Source organism: Thunnus albacares, chromosome 24 (genome assembly GCF_914725855.1).
Source record: "Thunnus albacares chromosome 24, fThuAlb1.1, whole genome shotgun sequence".
Taxonomy (NCBI): Eukaryota; Metazoa; Chordata; class Actinopteri; order Scombriformes; family Scombridae; genus Thunnus; species Thunnus albacares.
Window position 1 is genome coordinate 14,782,462 of NC_058129.1, and position 18,023 is coordinate 14,800,484.

General features: G+C 38.3%; 3 protein-coding genes and 1 long non-coding RNA gene across 4 annotated transcripts in view; 2 read left to right on the top strand and 2 right to left on the bottom strand.

Annotated features, from left to right (window-relative positions):
* Positions 1-2,074, bottom strand: part of aox5 (aldehyde oxidase 5) — a 17,476-nt gene extending 15,402 nt beyond the window's left edge. Inside the window, exon 1 of the mRNA XM_044344703.1 lies at positions 1,932-2,074. Within this exon, the coding sequence (XP_044200638.1) occupies positions 1,932-1,976 (45 nt within the window). The 5' untranslated portion in view covers positions 1,977-2,074. The remainder of the gene's footprint in view (positions 1-1,931) is intronic.
* Positions 1-2,685, top strand: part of LOC122976301 — an 8,384-nt gene extending 5,699 nt beyond the window's left edge. Inside the window, exon 3 of the long non-coding RNA XR_006400896.1 lies at positions 2,081-2,685. This is a non-coding gene — a long non-coding RNA (uncharacterized LOC122976301). The remainder of the gene's footprint in view (positions 1-2,080) is intronic.
* A 507-nt stretch (positions 2,686-3,192) lies between these two features.
* bzw1a (basic leucine zipper and W2 domains 1a) lies at positions 3,193-12,092 on the top strand. Its single transcript, XM_044345149.1, has 12 exons — positions 3,193-3,323; positions 5,065-5,138; positions 5,239-5,415; positions 5,651-5,745; positions 5,912-5,977; positions 6,871-7,006; positions 7,143-7,252; positions 7,347-7,517; positions 8,231-8,377; positions 9,283-9,421; positions 9,528-9,650; positions 11,299-12,092. The coding sequence occupies exons 2-12, from the start codon at positions 5,075-5,077 to the stop codon at positions 11,328-11,330; spliced, it is 1,260 nt and encodes a 419-aa protein (XP_044201084.1). The 5' UTR covers positions 3,193-3,323; positions 5,065-5,074; the 3' UTR covers positions 11,331-12,092.
* A 3,542-nt stretch (positions 12,093-15,634) lies between these two features.
* Positions 15,635-17,952, bottom strand: si:ch211-246m6.4 (basic helix-loop-helix transcription factor scleraxis). Its single transcript, XM_044345421.1, has 2 exons — positions 17,139-17,952; positions 15,635-15,994 (listed from the first exon to the last, which is right to left on the bottom strand). The coding sequence occupies exons 1-2, from the start codon at positions 17,751-17,753 to the stop codon at positions 15,959-15,961; spliced, it is 651 nt and encodes a 216-aa protein (XP_044201356.1). The 5' UTR covers positions 17,754-17,952; the 3' UTR covers positions 15,635-15,958.
* Positions 17,953-18,023: the final 71 nt, after the last annotated feature.

Below are 18,023 nucleotides of genomic sequence, written 5' to 3' on the forward strand. Positions count from 1 at the left end.
ACAGCTCATTATCACTTCTTTAGTTTCACAACAACAGCAGAAAACCATAAAATTAGAGCTGTATGAGCATCAGCCCTCCGTCAGGTGACTTCATACATATAAGCAGAGAGGACGTTTAAATCGGTCGTGGTTAAATAACCTCTTTGTTATGCTAACTGATCAGTGTGTGTGATGTGCCGTGGATGACGGGTCACAGGTGGAGCTGCAGTCTGCTGACTCTCATGAGCCTCTTTAGCCTTTTACTGAAATATGACTAGAAATTGTCATTAATTGATATTTAATTAGACAAATGAGCATTTAATATAGCACTTCACAACAGAAATCAATTGATAGATGATGCTTATATAATCTAAGACATTTAAAAAGCAATATCTAAATAAACGGGTCAATCAATAGTTGAGTTAAGAGTAGAATTTTTAGATGATTTAATAATTTGATCTGTTCACTTGTAAAGTCTTTAAAGGCTTTTGACATTTCAAGGTATTTTGCTTTCTTTCTGAGAGTTACATGAAAGGGTTGGTACTAAACTAATCTGTCTGTATGAAGATAGATTCTGTGACCTGCAGCAGTGGAAGAAGTACGCAGATCCTTAACTTAAGTAAAAGTAGCAATACCAAAATGGAAAAATACTCCATTACAAGTAAAAGTCTTGCATTTAAAATCCTACTTAAAAGTACTAAAGTAAAAGTACTAATTTTGCAGAAAATCTGGCTTGATTTTCTGCAAAACTAGTACTTTTACTTTAGAAGTTTAAGTAAACTTAGCTGGTAAAACTACTACTTTAGTAGGATTTTAAATGCAGATTTTTATTGTAATGGAGTATTTTTACATTGTGGTGTTGATACTTACGTAAAGGATCTGAATACTGGATCTGAATCCAACACTGCAGGTCACAGAATCTAATGGGTCACCAAATACAGTGTAACACCAGTTCGGGACGCACGTAGTTTAGCTTAGCATAGTGACTGTAAGCAGAGGGAAACAGCTAGCCAGCTAGCTGCTCTAAAGCTTGCAAAGTTACACATCACATCTCATTTGTTTAATCTGTTAATCTGTACTCAAACGGGAATGCAATAACAACAATTTGTTGTTTTACAGGGAATTATAGTGCACATTGTAATTGATTCTTGGTGCACAAAAAGTAAATTAATGTAAAGTAAATGTTTCTTTAATTCTTCTGCAAGGTTCTCCATAATTAGATTCTCAAGAAAACAATAGTGAAGCTGTGCGTCTTCTACACTGATCCCATTAGTGTTTTTGTTTGTTTTGTGTTTCTTACTGTTGGAAGCTAATTTGTCTCAGAGGGTTTAATAATCTGAACATAGAACTGTGCTCAATGCACTACAAATTAAAGAAATGTTTTTTTGGTCAGCTACAGTGGTGTTGAAATACATATTTCGAGCATTGTGGGAAATGTAGGATATCGCTTACTGGAACAGAAGTAGATAAGACACAAAAGACTGTAGATGAGTTTTCTCTTATCGTCACTTTTAAGTTTCTCTCATGGTTATGAGGAACATTTTGTCATCATAATAGTCAAAAACACAAAATTTATTATGCAGCTTCTGTTTCAGTATGTAAATAATATATTTTACATATTTAGGCAAAACTTTTCACTACTTTCCCAAATATTTTCACTGAATATTCTTGAAGATATTTAACCTTTAACTGTCAACATGTTATTTATCATGTTTATAACTTGTGATATTACAGTAATATCCCCACAGTACAACTTACAGTACAGTGGTTACGTATTTATTTATTTAAAACTATTTTTAATAACTGTCAGATACCTGTGCTATTCACATTTCTTATAGATCTTCTGGTTTAAGCTATATGATATTTAAAATGTTACTGTTACAATGACTCCTTCTACCTTATTTTAAGTCAAATTTCACCATTGATACAAATAGAATAATGTATAATCTCACCTTTTTGCCATTGACAAAGAAGATCAGCTCACTAGTTGACGTCATGTTGAGGAGAGTCAACTGTCACCAGCTGACAAGCAGGTCAGTATGAAACTTTGTGTTGTCAGGTCTGTAAGTACTGAAGCTTCATGTCACATGTTTTCCTTTAGGATGATAAATCAATCAGTTCCAGACAGTTTTTATGGCCCAACAGCACAACTGCAGGTACGTATGACATCTTTCTTTATTCTTATGATTTCTTTTTTCTAAGCCATTCAATAATAATTTCAGACCATTGTTTTTCTCTTTCTGTTTCAATTAAATGTCCATTGAGACATTTGATGTGATGGTAAACTCATCTGGCAACTGCCTGACCTGCTAAATCTGTGCGACTCACAGATTCATCCATCACAGTTTCCCAGTACCAAAGGTGACGTCTTCAAATATCTTGTTGTGTCCAACAAACAGTCACAAAGTTTACAATCATATCAAACAGAGAAAAGAAGCAAATCCTCACATTGGAGACCAGAGAATAGTTTGAGTTTGGATCACTTAATGTTGCAGATGTTCTTTCCATCAGCTAATCAGTTGTTTAATCTCTAAGCATTTGTATCGCAAAATATAATCATTATATTGATTGATTGAAAATACAATGATTATATTTTGCAAGCAATCACACTTCAGTTATCTTCGCTCTTTATTGTGTGATCGCTGCCTCTATCACTTACATTGTGAGTGCATTATGAAGGGATCTTCTAACGGTCAGTATGAACAGGAGGAATGATTACAGCAAGAAAAACAGGTTTCACTGTTCATCTGGGCTCCTTGTTTTGAGACAGACTTGAAAAACTGTGAACCTGCCCTTTAAAGGCTGTAGGCTGAAAATTGGAACTGGTAAATACATTTTTTTTAAAAATAGAAATGTCTAAAAAAAACCAAAAACATCCTTTTAATCGATCAAGTTTGTATTAAAAATTACTGAATCATACTGCATTTATTGAATATGAAATTATGTAATAAATAATTAAATTAACTATTTATATATATATTACACAGATATGGATGTAGTTGTAAAATACTGTAAATCCATACATTAAAAAATATATATAAAAATGTAATTTTTTTTGTTGAACAGAAATAACTAAATCATACTTGTAAATACATATATTGTATTTATAACTATATTCATATAAAATACACATAACTTTATCTATAAATCAGTGTACCGTCTTTTTTTTTTTTTTTTTTTTTTTTTTTTTTAATGAACGGGAAGCCCCTTTAAATCGCGCATGCGCAGCGGGCGGAGCCTGCGGAAGTCCTGACGGGAAGGTCTTTTTGTTTGGGCCGCAGATAGACTCGACACTTGGTTTCATTCCCCTGGTTATCAACCGTTTTTTATCTGCATTAATTTCGGTGAGTATTTACATTTACACAATCTCCGCATCGCTTCACACATAAAGCTTCACTTAAAGACGCTCTAGTGTCGGATTAGAGTGTGTAAAATATCGTCTTTAAACCGGGAATTCTGCCATCATGGGCGCCGCTTGAGGGCCAATTTTAGCTTTCTTAACTACACTTTTCCAACGACTTTCACGCATTCTTTGTATACTTTTAATATTTGTATGATGACATCTCGACAACAGGTTCTGTTTAATGGCATATTTGCTCGTTGTGTTAGTTTTTTAAGCGTATATTTTATCAAACATGGTTAGCCAGCTAGCGGGCCCGGCTAACCAGCGCATGGTGAGGCCCCGAGTTAACCAGTGCTAACGTACAATCAGCCAACTGAAGTTTGGAAAATGAATCATTATATCCGGTTCTGCACCTATCTACAGGACTTTTAAATATCTCAAACGATATGTTCTGCTGCTAGGTTAAACTTAATTTATCTGAGAAGTTTAATTAATACAACACCTGGTAGATTGCACCACCCAGCTGCATTGTACCTCCTCGTATTGTCTTTTGTCTGTTTTGTGTTTCCTTTTGTTTCTGTTTGATTAATTATTAAAAACACCTTTTCTGTCGTGTGTCTCACTGATGAGAGTTGAATCAGATGTTGAAATGACTGTGAAGGTTTTAATATCAAAGCTAAGGTTTAAATTGATTTATTTTTATATTAAAGTAATTCTGCACTGTTGCAGAGAAGTTAATTAACAGCACATGAAGTCCTGCATAGTAAGAGGAAAAAAAAACTTTATATAGTTGTGCTAAGAACAGGCAGGTATAGTAAAATGTCTCTAATCTCCATCAGATTTCATGAAAACACAGAAACCCAACAATATGTTAGTTATCAGGGCTGCAACTAATGATTATGCTCAATATCAATCAATCTCTCATTTATTTTCTCCATTAATTGATAAGTAGTTTGGTCTATAAGCCCAAGGTGACGTCCTTCTTTTGTCCATAACTCAAAGAAATTTAATTTACTGTCATAGAAGACTAAATAAACATGAAAATATTAATATTTAAGAAGCTAAAATCAAAGAATATGGACATTTTGTCGCAGCTGAAGATAGTAAACCTTCCAATACTCCACAATTTTCCCACCTTGTCTCTCAAAAATACAGTTTAGTAAATGTTACAGCAACTTCCTAAATAGCTGAACATTGTAGTTTTTAGCAAATTCTATTAAAAAGCTAATAAATAGTGAATTTCTTGGACGGTTTTCAGATCATCCGAGGATGAATCCACATTTGGTGATCTAGTGAGTATTTCTGGAAGCAGGGAGGTGTAAGAGGGACTGAGTCCAAAAAAACATGGAGGGACATGTTACTCAGTGAAACAGTGGCAGTTACTGACGTGTTTTTAATCGTTTTTGGACAACAATGGAGCTTCATAGCACAGAGGAATATGATATATCAGTTTCTTGTTAGTTTTTTATCTTTTCATGGGATTTGTTGACAATAAGGAATATTGTCGACTGTATCAAAGGTACATATTTAGCTGCAGGCTGTAAACTTAATTGTAAGAATTTTACTGTTGAACTCTAAAGCCAACAAAGGTTTGACGTGGAACTAAACCAAGTTACACCCAAACGCTGGCAATACAAAACATAATTGAAGGGAACACGGAGTACTGCTCGCTCGTGTTTTAACGTGTATTGTGCACAAACGTCAGTAAACATTAACTCTCTCTGTGTTTTTATCTGTTTCAGGGTGTCTTTTATGAATAATCAAAAGCAGCAAAAGCCAACGCTAACCGGCCAGCGTTTCAAAACGAGGAAAAGAGGTTGGTGTTCATCACTGCAGCTGTACATGTTTGTCTCTGATGCACAAATCATGTTTTATTCCTGGGAGGGTTTTCTGACACATGCATCTTTTTCCCACAGATGAAAAGGAGAGGTTTGACCCTACTCAGTTTCAAGAAAGTATCGTACAAGGCTTGAATCAAACTGGCACTGACTTGGAAGCGGTCGCAAAGTTCCTTGATGCCTCTGGCGCCAAGCTTGACTACCGCCGGTATGCAGAGACACTCTTTGACATCCTGGTGGCCGGCGGGATGCTGGGTGAGTGTAAAAAGAAGCAAGTTGATATCTGAAACTCTTGGAAAGACTTAAAAAATATCTTAAATAACGGATATGTTTAAAAACCTAAACAAGTTTCTAGGAGAGCACAGACATTTAAAGTGCAGTAGATTACTATTACTCACATATAAAGTGTTGTAGCCAGGAATATAATCAGTAAAAAGTCATAATAAAAGCATACAGGTTGATTTTTATGTTTTTATTTTCTCTCCTACAGCCCCAGGCGGGACTCTGTCTGACGACATGACCCGTACTGAGTTCTGCCTCTTCACGGCACAAGAAGACCTGGAGACAATGCAAGCATATGCTCAGGTAGAAATCATAGCCATTTGTTTATAAGCGTTAAATATCAGCTATCATCGATCCACATCTGATTTTGCATTCTTCTTCTTCTGATATGAAACGAGCAAACCGTGAAAGGACGTTTCTTGTCATGTCTCTTGATTTTAAGAATGTTTCTTTCCTCCCTAAACATCAGGTTTTTAACAAGCTGATCAGGCGTTACAAGTACCTGGAGAAGGGTTTCGAAGAGGAGATCAAGAAGGTGAGGAGGGGTTTTTTTTTTCTTTGTATGTAACACAAGTTTTTAAATCTCAGAAGTTGTCTTGAGTTTTCCAGCATTACGTTGTTAAAACTGTGAGGTTACACCTCGTCATTCTGGTCGGACGTGTGTCTGAGATGAGGTGTGTCATTTTAATGTGCAGTTAGTTTAACCGAACTGAAGCACAAACCACTGCTTTGTTAGTGCTGACAGCTTTACAGTAATTCAGCTGTTTTTTTAACTGCTAGCGGTTGATTGTCTGTCTGGTTTATACCTGGAAACACGGTAAATTTATAGCTGTAATGAGACATGCACCAATGATATCCATTGAGTTAATCTGCTGATTCTGCATCAATTAATTGGTCAGAAAATGTGGAAAAATGCACATTGCAACTTCCTAGACCCCAAGTTGACATATTTTAATTCCAGATTTTGTCCGACAGAGAAAACCAGCAATTATTTACATGTAACAAACTGGAAACAAATCATTTTTGTGATTTAGGATCAATCAATTATAAAAAAAACAGCTGGTGATTCACCTTTTAAAACTGTTAAACTCTTAATTTAAGGGTTTCAGCTCTTGGGGAACACTGGCTCAGAATAATCAGTTTCCATGTGTTGTTGCAAGTTTCTTCATTATCACCAGTTTTGTGTTTCAGTGTTTGTTTATCTCAAGTATCGTGGGAAAGCATTGATAACCCGCGTCATTAAGCACATTGTTTTACAGCTGCAAGACAAATCTCTCTTCCAAGACTGTAAAGTTGCATTTGAAGCCGCACCTGCAGGGTTGTAAACAAGTTTTATTTGGGTCAAATCGAGCTTGTGGGAATAACCAACCTCAGTGACTCTTACACACAACAAACCTGTATTTGTTTTTCCCTCTCCGTCCTCTGCAGTTGCTGCTGTTTCTAAAGGGGTTCACTGAGTCTGAGCGCAACAAACTGGCCATGTTGACCGGCATCCTGCTGGCCAATGGCAACATATCAGCCTCCATCCTGAACAGCCTCTTCAATGAGAACCTCGTCAAAGAGGGTGAGGACAAATATTATAGAAAAGCTTTTCTGTGTATCTCTGTAGGTCGTCCCAAAATGTCAGTTCTAGATTTGCGAGGGCACAAGAGTTATTTCTGGACATTTTAAATTCAACTTGTCTTGTCGTCTCTGTCCAGGAGTATCCGCAGCCTTCGCTGTCAAGCTGTTCAAGTCATGGATCAATGAGAAGGACATCAACTCTGTTGCCGCCAGTCTCCGCAAAGTCGGCATGGACAACAGGCTGATGGTAAAAAAAAAACTGTCTGATCTGATTAACTATGTGAAATTGGGAGATTTGACACCACCTTCAGAGTTTAAACTGAAAGTATTTTGACCTACAGGAACTCTTTCCTGCCAACAAACGGAGCTGCGAGCATTTTTCTAAGTACTTCACCGACGCCGGGCTAAAGGAGCTGTCCGACTTCGCCCGCAACCAGCAGTCCATCGGCGCCCGCAAAGAGCTGCAGAAGGAGCTCCAGGAGCAGATGTCCCGCGGTGACCCGCAAAAGGAGGTGAGGCCATTTCCTGTTTCCTCCAGGATCATAAAGCAAAGCTGCAACTGCACTGCTGCTGACAATAAGAAGTTAAATGTGCTTAAATCACCTTCTGTGTTTACATCCTTGCAGTAATCCGACTCTGAATTGTGTACAGATAAAGCTGCAGAAGGCTGACAAAATAGCAAACGCCTAACAATAAACCTTTATTATTGCAGTAACGGTGAAGCAGCTCATCTTTAAAATATCGTTGCAAACTTGTTAGAGATGTTCTTTTAGTTGGTGCAGGTGAAGTTTTAAATGTAATTTCTTCCTCTTTGCAAACATATTTTCATCCTCATTACTGGAACTTCCTCTCTTTTACCATGTTGCATAATTTTTTTTTGTTTGTGACTGACTCACTAGCAGCTCAAGCAGCAACTACTGATGAGAACAGTAACAAAGGCAACAATGAGTCATGAAGTTGAATATAAATGAACTGGATGTCAATGTTGATACAGGCAGTAACCATTTTATAAGCAGGTATAAAGCGGCCAGAAAGTTGCTGCTAAAATGGGAGCTGGGCAGGTTTTAAATGGCTTCCAATTTCAATCCAAATCCCGCGAGGTGCTCCTGATGAAACAGGAATGTGGCGATCCGGTATCAACTGTTGAGCTTGTCTACAAACGTGTTTCTTGACGTGTGACCGTGATACTGAACCCGGCGGCGTTTGTCTCCCTCTCTCGGCTCAGATTATCGCCTTCACCAAGGAGGAGATGAAGAAGGCCAACTTATCTGAGCAGGCCATGATTGGCATCATCTGGACCAGCGTGATGAGCTCTGTGGAGTGGAACAAGAAGGAAGAGCTGGTGACCGAACAAGCCATCAAACACTTGAAGGTATGCAGCGTGTCCAGGTGTCAAAATTCATGTCAAGACCTTAAAATGTTCTGAAGAGTTTTTAGCTTTAGGGTTTTTTGGTTTTTTTTTTTTTTATATTGATGCACTGTCAAGTTACAAACACATGGAGAAATATTGCTTGTTGTTTACCAAAAAGGCTGATTCAACATATTCTGAACCTTGCCTGAGTGTTTGCAGGTTCTGGCATGTTTGGAAATGTTCTGAATTTAAATCCTCAAATGTTCAGAGCAGTTTGTTTTTATCAGCAAAGGGTTTTAAATGTTCTGCTTGAAGTTCATTTTCTTCTTTTTTTACACAATAATCAGCATGTTGACAGTAGGATTGGTCTTATGTATTAAAAAAGCATATTGCAAAACAGAAATGGGGAACCTTGTACTGCACTGTTGATCATTTTGGTATTTATTATCATTAAGGAAGAGCTTGCAGTCTCGAGGAGCTGCTGATTCAAACCTTGTGTTCCTCATGCCATTTAGTGCCTGTATTAATGCACATATTGAATATATTAAGCTCTCACTCTTTTGCATCTAATGGCTTCCTTGCTTTGCACCAACCTGCTTGGGAAGCCTTTTTCCGCTTCATGTTTAAAAGATGTGTGCATATTAATGTTGTAGTCCAGTTCACACTCAGTAGAGCTCAGTGCAGACGGCTTGTGTGAACTTGTCTCGCTGCTCGAGCGGAATTTGCAGCATTTGTGATTTGTAATGTGTGAAACTCATCTTGAAATGGGAACAAAAATGGCAAAAAATGAAGCTGCAGCTGCTATAAAACTGAAGAACAGATACAATCAATACGCTTTAATGCACCGACAAGCTTTTATACGTACATTATAACTCCCGAGAGGGCGAGAGATGAGAGTTGCTTCATGCTGTCTCTTGTTCCCGCAGCAATACAGCCCTCTGCTGAAAGCCTTCACCTCCCAGGGTCTGTCTGAGCTCAGCCTGCTGCTGAAGATCCAGGAGTACTGCTACGACAACATCCACTTCATGAAGGCCTTTCAGAAGATCGTGGTGCTCCTCTACAAAGGTCGGTGTCCCACCCACATCGAGACACCAAACTCCTACTGACGTTTGTCTCATTTTGTTAAAAATGAAGCTACAGCTGTTTAATGTTTGCCTCTTCCTCCTCGCAGCGGACGTTCTGAGCGAAGAGGCCATACTGAAGTGGTACACTGAAGCCCACGTCGCCAAGGGGAAGAGCGTTTTCCTCGAGCAGATGAAAAAATTTGTCGAGTGGCTGAAGAATGCGGAGGAAGGTAATAAAATTTTTTTTAAAAAAACCACTCACACACCCCCTCAGGCATTTTCTCACAGATAATATGACTTGGCAGGAAAAGCAGAAATAGAACTGATGATGATGATGATAATTGGTCCCCTCCCGTCAGCGAGCCAGCATACATGTGATGATAATCAGATATTAGACTTCAAGTTAATAATATTACTCTTTCAGGAGGTCTATACAGTCAAACATAAGTCAAAATAAGATGTAGGGCTGCAACTTATTATATTTTAATGATTAATCTGCTTATTTCTTAAATTGTTTGTTCTATAAAATGTCAGAAAATATTTAAAAATGTGTCCAAAGCACAAATATAGTGAGTTTATGATCATAAAAGACCAAGAAAAACAGCAACTATTTGTATTTGCTGCTACATGTTGTGTACCACTTCTTCATGAAACAAGGAAGTGCTCTAGTATCAATTTAAGACCATTTAAGGATGATGGGAGGACATTTCTGTCAATGTGAAAACTCTTTTAAAAGTCTTTTAAAAGAGAGGGAGCAGCGGTAGTGAAAACAAAGCTGCTGAATGAGAAAGAGAAAATGTTACTTTCTGATGGTTTCATGGTGATTCTGTTCATAAGCAGAAATAACTAACCATCAAACACTCAACAGATGATTAACAGCATTTTGTCCTCCATGTGAATGCTACGTTTCATGTGGGTCAAATTTGCATGATCTACCTGGTTCCTCATATGCGGTGGAAACTGCACAACAGGGTCAAGTTTAGTTCCTGAGATTAGGTCCTCTGGTTTTAAAGTACCAGGAAGTTTTGGTGCAAACAGGGCTGTAAGCAGTTACAGTTGCCTACTGCCTCCAATCTGTAGCCTCTAACAGCCTGCAGCAGATAATCTACCTGAGATCAGCATTTCTAAGTTTAAACTGCCAAGTAGAGATTTCTGGCACAACTTCTCCTTCTAAGGTTCACGGAGAAGGAAGCATCAAGTTATTTTGTGCTGATAATTCATCTTCGAAGCCCCTCTGACAAGCCTCTGACAACATTTTGACAATTTAGACTTTCAGTATCTCTCTGAACTTGGGCTGCTACTTAAAACTATCTTATCAGTTTGAATCATTTTTATCTAGAACCATTTTAGTCCTGTTTTAGAGCAAAAATTACAAATATTTGCTGGTTGCAGCTTCTCAACTGTGCGCTTTTGATGCCTTTCTGTGTCATACATGAGAGTAAACTGATGATCTTTTGAGTTTTGGACTGTTGAACAGACAAAACAAGACATTTGAAGACCTCACCTTTGGCTTAAAGAACTTATAACGGCCATTTTCACTCTTTTCTGGTGTTTTATAGGCAAAACGATTAATCAAGATTAACTGATAAAGTAATTGTTAGTTGTCTATAAAATGTCAAATAGTGAAAAATGCTTGTTTATAATTTATCAGTGCCTTCAGATGTCTTATTTTGTATGACGCAGGAAAACATCAAATCCTCACAATTTAGAAGATGAACCAGGGAATATTTGGCATTTTTGCTTTAAAATGACTAAAACTGACTCTTCTCTTCACTTCTTCACTCACTTCACTACTACTACATAAGCCATTAAACTTTACCTTGACGTAATGTTTGAGCTGTTGAGACTTGACACATATCTTTCCTCTTCTCTCCTCAGAGTCTGAATCGGACGAAGAGGAGGCGGACTAAAAACCTCCATCGCCAGATGAGCTTTTTCCTTTTTTGTTTTTTGTTTTTGTTTTGTTTTTTTTTTTTCTTCTTTTTTTTACAAGTAGCAGCAGGAGCAGTAGAATGTCTTCACCCCTTCTTTCTCTTCTACCTCCTGTTTTACTCCCAAACACACACACCCTTCCACCACCACTCCAAAACATTTAAACGTTATTTAAAAGATTTTTAAAAAAAAGAAGGGCTCTGTCCTTACTCGTAACTTTATGTGTTGCGGCTCACAGTGGAAGCGGAAAATGAATACTCCCCCTCTTTTTCCCTTTTTATTTTAATTTTTTTTTTTGGTATTATTGTTGTAATGCCTTCTGTAATTTGGACACAACATTCCATGTGATCTCGATGGCCGCTGCTTGTATGAATCTGAACCAAGATTTGGTAAATATTCAAGTTGGCTTTTTTGCCGTGCGACTACGAAGCCGACTAAAATGTTAAGACAATTTTGCCAAAGTTTATTATTATTATTATTATTATTTTTTCCTCCCTGTTAATTTTTAATTTCGCCCAGCTCATGTTTTGGCTCCTGTTCGGTCTCAAACTTCGCCTTCTTTCTTGACTTTTGGGTAAAACTGTAACTGCGTGTCGAGGTCGCTCTGGTCAGTCCGTCAGAAGACACGCCCCCCCCTGTAAGATGCCTCGCCAGCTAACTGATTATTATTGGTTTCTACTTTCTTTAATCTGATATAAACCGATTGACTTTTTTATGAAATAAAGATTATTGAAATGGTTCTTACTGTGTTCTGCTGCTTTTTATTTTCAGTTTTGTTTGTAGTTTTTGTAAATTAGATTTTTTTTTTTTTTTTTTTTTTTTTTAAAGATCTACATAATAACTGCACTCGTTAGATATGAACATGTATGTTAAACCAACCTCAGCATTTTATAGGATTATTGCTCAAAATCAGTTATACCTTTTTTATAAGATTGATACTTTTTGCCAGATTCTCTAACCAATCATCAGTCTCAAAAACATGTCTGAAACTAAAGATCAAAAATCTATTAAGTTATGTTTTGGGATTTGAAAAATACTTTGGCTTTATGTGGCACAAAACTGTCTAAACTCCTGAGATCATAATGAAATAGTCAGCATATATCTGTGTGTGTATATAATCCAAATGATGTGAAAAGTTGTTTTTATACACTTCAGGTGTCAGGAAAAAAATCAGAAATGTACTGTATGGAAGCCCATTGTAGTCTGGAGAAGGTTTGTATGATTAATAAATATTCATGTCAAGTCAAAATTATGAGATACAGTTTTGATTCTGTATCATAATTTTGACTCACCATGAGTAGCTTTCATCAGTTTTAGGCCCTGCAATGTTGGTACGCTTCAGTCCAGACTGAAATATATTGATAACTTATTGATGGATGAATTTTATACACAGTTATGACGCCCAAAGGATGCATCCCGATGACCCTGGTGATCCCCTGACCTTTCCTCTAGCGCCACCATGAGGTCACAATTTGGTTTAAGATAAAATACTCATGACATTCCCATCAGTTGTTGTTCGGTGCTACTTTGTAAATGTTAGCATAGCATTGTCATTGTGAGCATTTAGTTAAAAGCATTGCTATGCAACCTCATAGAGCTGCTAGCTAAACTTACCATCTTTGATTAACTCTTTCTTTCCCGAGGAAAACCCTGTGATGAGGATTTGCTGTTGTCAAGAATTTTACCAGCATTTAAAGACACGACAGGACAATTTTCACCAAACAAGGACCTGTCGACGTTTTCTACACCTGGAAAGTCATTTCAGGTATTTGAAGATTCACCAAACAGAAATTGGCTCCAATATCTTCCATTAGTTCAGTTACTTTCCAAAATAAAAGAGAAACATATTATCCTGAAAATTGCGGCTGTAGCTAAAGATGCTCCCTTTAATTGTACTTTAACACAAATTACAAACATGTTTCAACCTCTGACATGCAGTAAAAGTGGATTTCTTTAATACTGCAATCCCTGCTGAATGATGAGAGGACACCCTGATATTATACTCATTTTTATTGTACAAAAATACATTTATCGTCAAGCAGCTTCTCAGTATTTGCGATGTGCAAAGGACACAGTTATCAGGTATTCAAGTACATTATACAGTCATGTTACACATTAGATTTAGAGGTAGGCCTTTATATTTAAAACAGGTTTGAGGTAGTGTGCAACATTTCCCAGTGATAGTTTTATGTGCTGTATAATTCATATCAAATAATCCAGTTGATCGTAAAAGGATTATATCTATATATAAATTTTCCAAATTAGTGCACAAGTTAACATTATGCACTTTGCGGGCAAGGGCATCCCACATTCATGTGCACACAAAACGTCACAGTTTTGTGTTTTTAAAGTGATACAGAGATTGTGCAACAATGCAAAAGTAAACATTTCACCACACTGCAAGTGTATATATATATATATATTTATCTTGACTTCAGGCCAAAATCTCAAAAAACAACAAATTGGAAACAGGCAGAACTGCATCAACGGAGCCATCAAGACGTCCTTCGCGCTCAACAGTTCTCGAATTGCAGTGCGGTAGCCTCATCGCGCTTCACGTTTATGATTCGTTAAACTGACTGAAGAAAGCATGTCAGTGCAGCTCATAAACTAAAAAAAAAAATCTAGTTTGTCTAATGAGGAAAGTCTCAGGTCCTCCAAAATTTAATCACCTTAATCAGATTTATCTCCAAACCTGATGGGAAAAATATCAAGAAAAAAACACAATTATGTACTTTTTTTTGCAGATTATGTTTAAATTTAAAACACTAATTAAGTAAAAGTTTTTCTTCCTGTGCCCTTTGCAGGTCATGATTTATTTTCACAGTGGCTGAAAAGTGACGTCAAGCCACCAAAACTAAAGCTGTCAGATTTAACTGAGCCTGATCTCACAAAAACCACGTTTGTGTAGTGTCACTTATGGAAAATCACGATTAGTGTGAACTCAACCAGGACAAATATTTACTATTATTTCATTTTTTTTCATAAAACTAAGAGAAATCTCCCTGACATTAACCAAAATTAATTAAAACATATTCAAGTTACACCCAAATTTCCTTATATTTACTGTTTAGTAAACTCTTTGAAACTCAAACATGAGTTTTGTTTCTTTTGAGGAGGACATTTTGGGTTTCAACAGCATTACAATAAAATAAAAATAAAAAAACTACTCACCTAAAAATCAACCTGCCAGGTTTTGTGACAGTTTTGTAGTTATTTAACAAACAGAAAATTTGTAGTGGTGTGTAGTAGCGAAAAATGCATCATAATGAGGTACGATAATAACATGCATGTCATGTAGAATATCATACCAGCTAAAGCCCAGTTGATACATTTGTTTGACCAGTATTGGCGAACATTATCTACCAATAGTAACTTAAAGTAAAGTATATCGTTAAAGGGGATGTATCATGCTTTTTAAAAAAATTTTTTTATTATGACATCAGATGTCAAACGTGGTCAAAGTTCCAAAACTTGAGGTGAACATATGCAAAAACGCTCCCTGTAAGTCAAAGTTCAGGGCTTCAAACTGCTCTACCTGCTACTTCCTCCACGTGATGATGTCAGATTGTTCGCACATGCCCACCATCTTTGTAGTCTTTGTTGCTAAAGTTGTTTGCATTGTCCGCTTGCGTATTTCAGATCAGATTCGGGTTCAAACATGTACGGATGTATGTGAGAAGTTTATATTTTGAGAGAAGCCAATTAGAACAGAGTGGGCTCATTAGGAGGCGGGTCTTAAAGAGACAGGAGCTAAAACGGCCTGTTTCAGACAGAGGCTGAACTGAAGAGCTGCATAAAGGGCCAGTATGAGAAAAAATAAGGAGTTTTTAACCGTAAATCATGCAAAGATATTCCAGTTGAGCCCCGGAATATAAATAAATATACACCTGGAAATGTACTCGATACGTCCCCTTTAAACACTAAATAAGTAGCAGCGATGCTATTGTCCTGCTCACTACATACCTTCATTAATATGTTTGCCAAGATATTGTTGCCAGATCATTTAAACCATCATATAAATACTGGTATCAGTCGGGCTTTAATACAAACTACATTTTGCTTGTGATCAACTCGATAAAGCTGTAAACACAACTGGAACATTTCTGATTCCTGAGATGTTATGTGATGTTTTAACAGGCGGAGAGAAAATGTGTCTCCACCGGTGTTAATTGATCAGTTAATGGCACTTGCGATATTTCCAACAGCACTTGAAGGCAGCGTTAACGCCACTCAACTGACAGCAACCGCTGCGGTAGCTGCTCTTCAGTTTGCTTCATGTGACTGAAGGTGACCAGGCTTTTTTTTTTAGGAGTCAGACATAGGGTGGGGGGTTGGGGGGTAGTTGTACTATTTGTGGGACCAAAATAGCCCCCCGTCAGGTGCAACTTTACACATTGGCTCAGGTTACAGCTCAACCAAAACACAGAGGTTCAGAAGCACACGAACGTGGACAGAAAGTGCTTTTCAGTGTTGATTCTTTCTTTGTTTTTTTTTCTAAAACTAATCCAAAAATAAATACATTTATTTATATATGTACAAAGTGGGATTTTTACACCACGTGTCTATATGTAAACGACATAAAAGTGGACTCCTCGTCTTGGCTTCACACAGCAGCTGAGTGCTTCCCTCCATCTCTGAGCTGTGGAGGCAAAGAAACGGTCATTTTTACCACAAACACAGTTCAGTGAAAGCACCATGACATGAATCCTGATAACGATAATGTCCATTTTTAACAAGTCAGTGTCCTTTTCAGCCTCCAAATCACAGTTATTAATTAGTTAATTAATTAGTCATTAATATTCATATTTGTATATATAAATGAATATATTTCTTCCTATAATCCTTCTATTGATCGGTTAGTTATTTGCAACTAATTTTTAGTTGTTACAGTCAGAAAGATACTAAATTAAACTTCATCCAATGACCTAATTTGTATCTTTTACTTAATATTTGCAGATTTTATGAGACTAATATGTTTGTGCATGACACCAGAAAAAAAACTTAAATTTAGGTAACTGTGATAGCGAAAAGTGAAATACGTTTTAAAGGTAATAGTGACATAATGTTGCTGATCTTGTGCCAGATTCTAGTCTCTATTTATAACTGCAAGGTGTCCAGCCAGACACAAGTAATGTAAACACTTCTAATCCACTACTACGCACGTGTATTTAGGATAAAAATCATCTTAAACATAAAACTTATGAGTACAAATTGGAAGAGAATTTCATATCTACAGTATAACATGTTTTATAGATGTAGAATTTAACTCCACAATGGATCAAAACTACATTTTGGAGTTAAATTCTGTATCTATAAGACTTAAACTGCCTGCTTCCCTTTAACAACAAAATTATATATATATATATATATATATATATATATATATATATATATATATATATATAGAGACGAAATGGGTCATACAGGCTACACACACACGCGTGCACACAGAAGATCTAGTCTGAAACTCAGGACTTAGAAGGCTCCAACTTCCTTTTGTGGTGTCAATCACTTTGGAGAAACAGGTGCCACTTTGACCTACACAAATCATCTTCAAAACATACCTCAACATGCATTTTAAACAAAAAAAAATATTATAAAGATGATGCAGTTTGCAGAAGTGACATTATCTGCTCTATTTAAAAAAAATCAGTTTAACCGGATGGAGAGATATTTTGTCCAGATAAGTTAAAGTGTAAAAGTGAGAACCCGTGCAAATCTTGAAATACAGGATTGGGCCCATTTTTTGCCTTTATTCAACCAGGATACAGGTGTAAACTCACCAGCTTCCTCTGGTTGCTGAGGCAGAAAGTGCAGATGGGCCGCAGGGACGGCGCGCTGAGCGCAGCGGAGCCGTGCAGGATGCTCTGGTAGCGGACGCATGGCTGTCCGTCCCGGCAGTCCTCCCCCAGCAGCAGCACGTTGGCCAGGTGGGAGATGTAGCTGGAGGCCAGACGCAGCGTCTCTATCTTGGAGAGCTTCCTGTCGGCGGGCTCGGTGGGAATGAGAGTGCGGAGCGCCGTGAAGGCGGTGTTCACGCTGTGCGTCCTGTCCCGCTCCCGCGCGTTGGCCGCCTGCCGCTGTTTGCTGACGCCGGGCAAATGCGCGTCTCCACCGCTTCCTCTACCTCCGCCGCTGCTCCGTCTCCGCCTTCTCCTCCGTCTCGGCGCCCCGGCACGGGAACCACCTCCGGCGGCTGCCTCCTCCCCCGGCTCTCTGCGCGGGCTGCAGCCGCCGGTGGACTTCCCATCGGAGCTGTCGCTGCCGCTGCCGCTGTCCAGGTCGTCCAGGTCGGAGGTGAAGCCGTCGGGCTGCGCGCTGCCTGTGGACTTCATCCTGGCTCTGTTCGGGTCTGACTGGAGCTGCTGGGGCCGTGCGGGCGGGCGGAGGTTGCACATCACTTTATCCTGAGGGTGAAAATAGCACCGGGGGGCCGAGCAGCTGCCGCCGATCTGGTGACGGAGGGGGGTTTGCGCCGGCCGGCCCCCCGGCGGATCGGCATACCATTACTAATGAATGACGGCTGCTTTCTGGGTCGCCAGCCCGCCGCGGAAAAGGGAAGACAGGTGGAGCCTAAAGGGAGGGGAGGAGGGGACACCTGTTGTGGTCTGGAGGATACAGGTTTAAATTAGGCTCGACCGATATGGGGCCTCCCTCAAGGCCGATAC

Excerpts from the sequence above, each read along its gene's own strand:
- bzw1a (XM_044345149.1), top strand. The coding sequence starts at position 5,075 with ATGAATAATCAAAAGCAGCAAAAGCCAACGCTAACCGGCCAGCGTTTC. Across the intron at positions 7,253-7,346 it reads GCATGGACAACAGGCTGATG|GAACTCTTTCCTGCCAACAA; the intron begins GTAAAAAAAAAA and ends TTTGACCTACAG. Across the intron at positions 9,651-11,298 it reads GCTGAAGAATGCGGAGGAAG|AGTCTGAATCGGACGAAGAG; the intron begins GTAATAAAATTT and ends TTCTCTCCTCAG.
- si:ch211-246m6.4 (XM_044345421.1), bottom strand. The coding sequence starts at position 17,753 with ATGTGCAACCTCCGCCCGCCCGCACGGCCCCAGCAGCTCCAGTCAGAC. Across the intron at positions 15,995-17,138 it reads TCAGCAACCAGAGGAAGCTG|CTCAGAGATGGAGGGAAGCA; the intron begins GTGAGTTTACAC and ends TTGCCTCCACAG.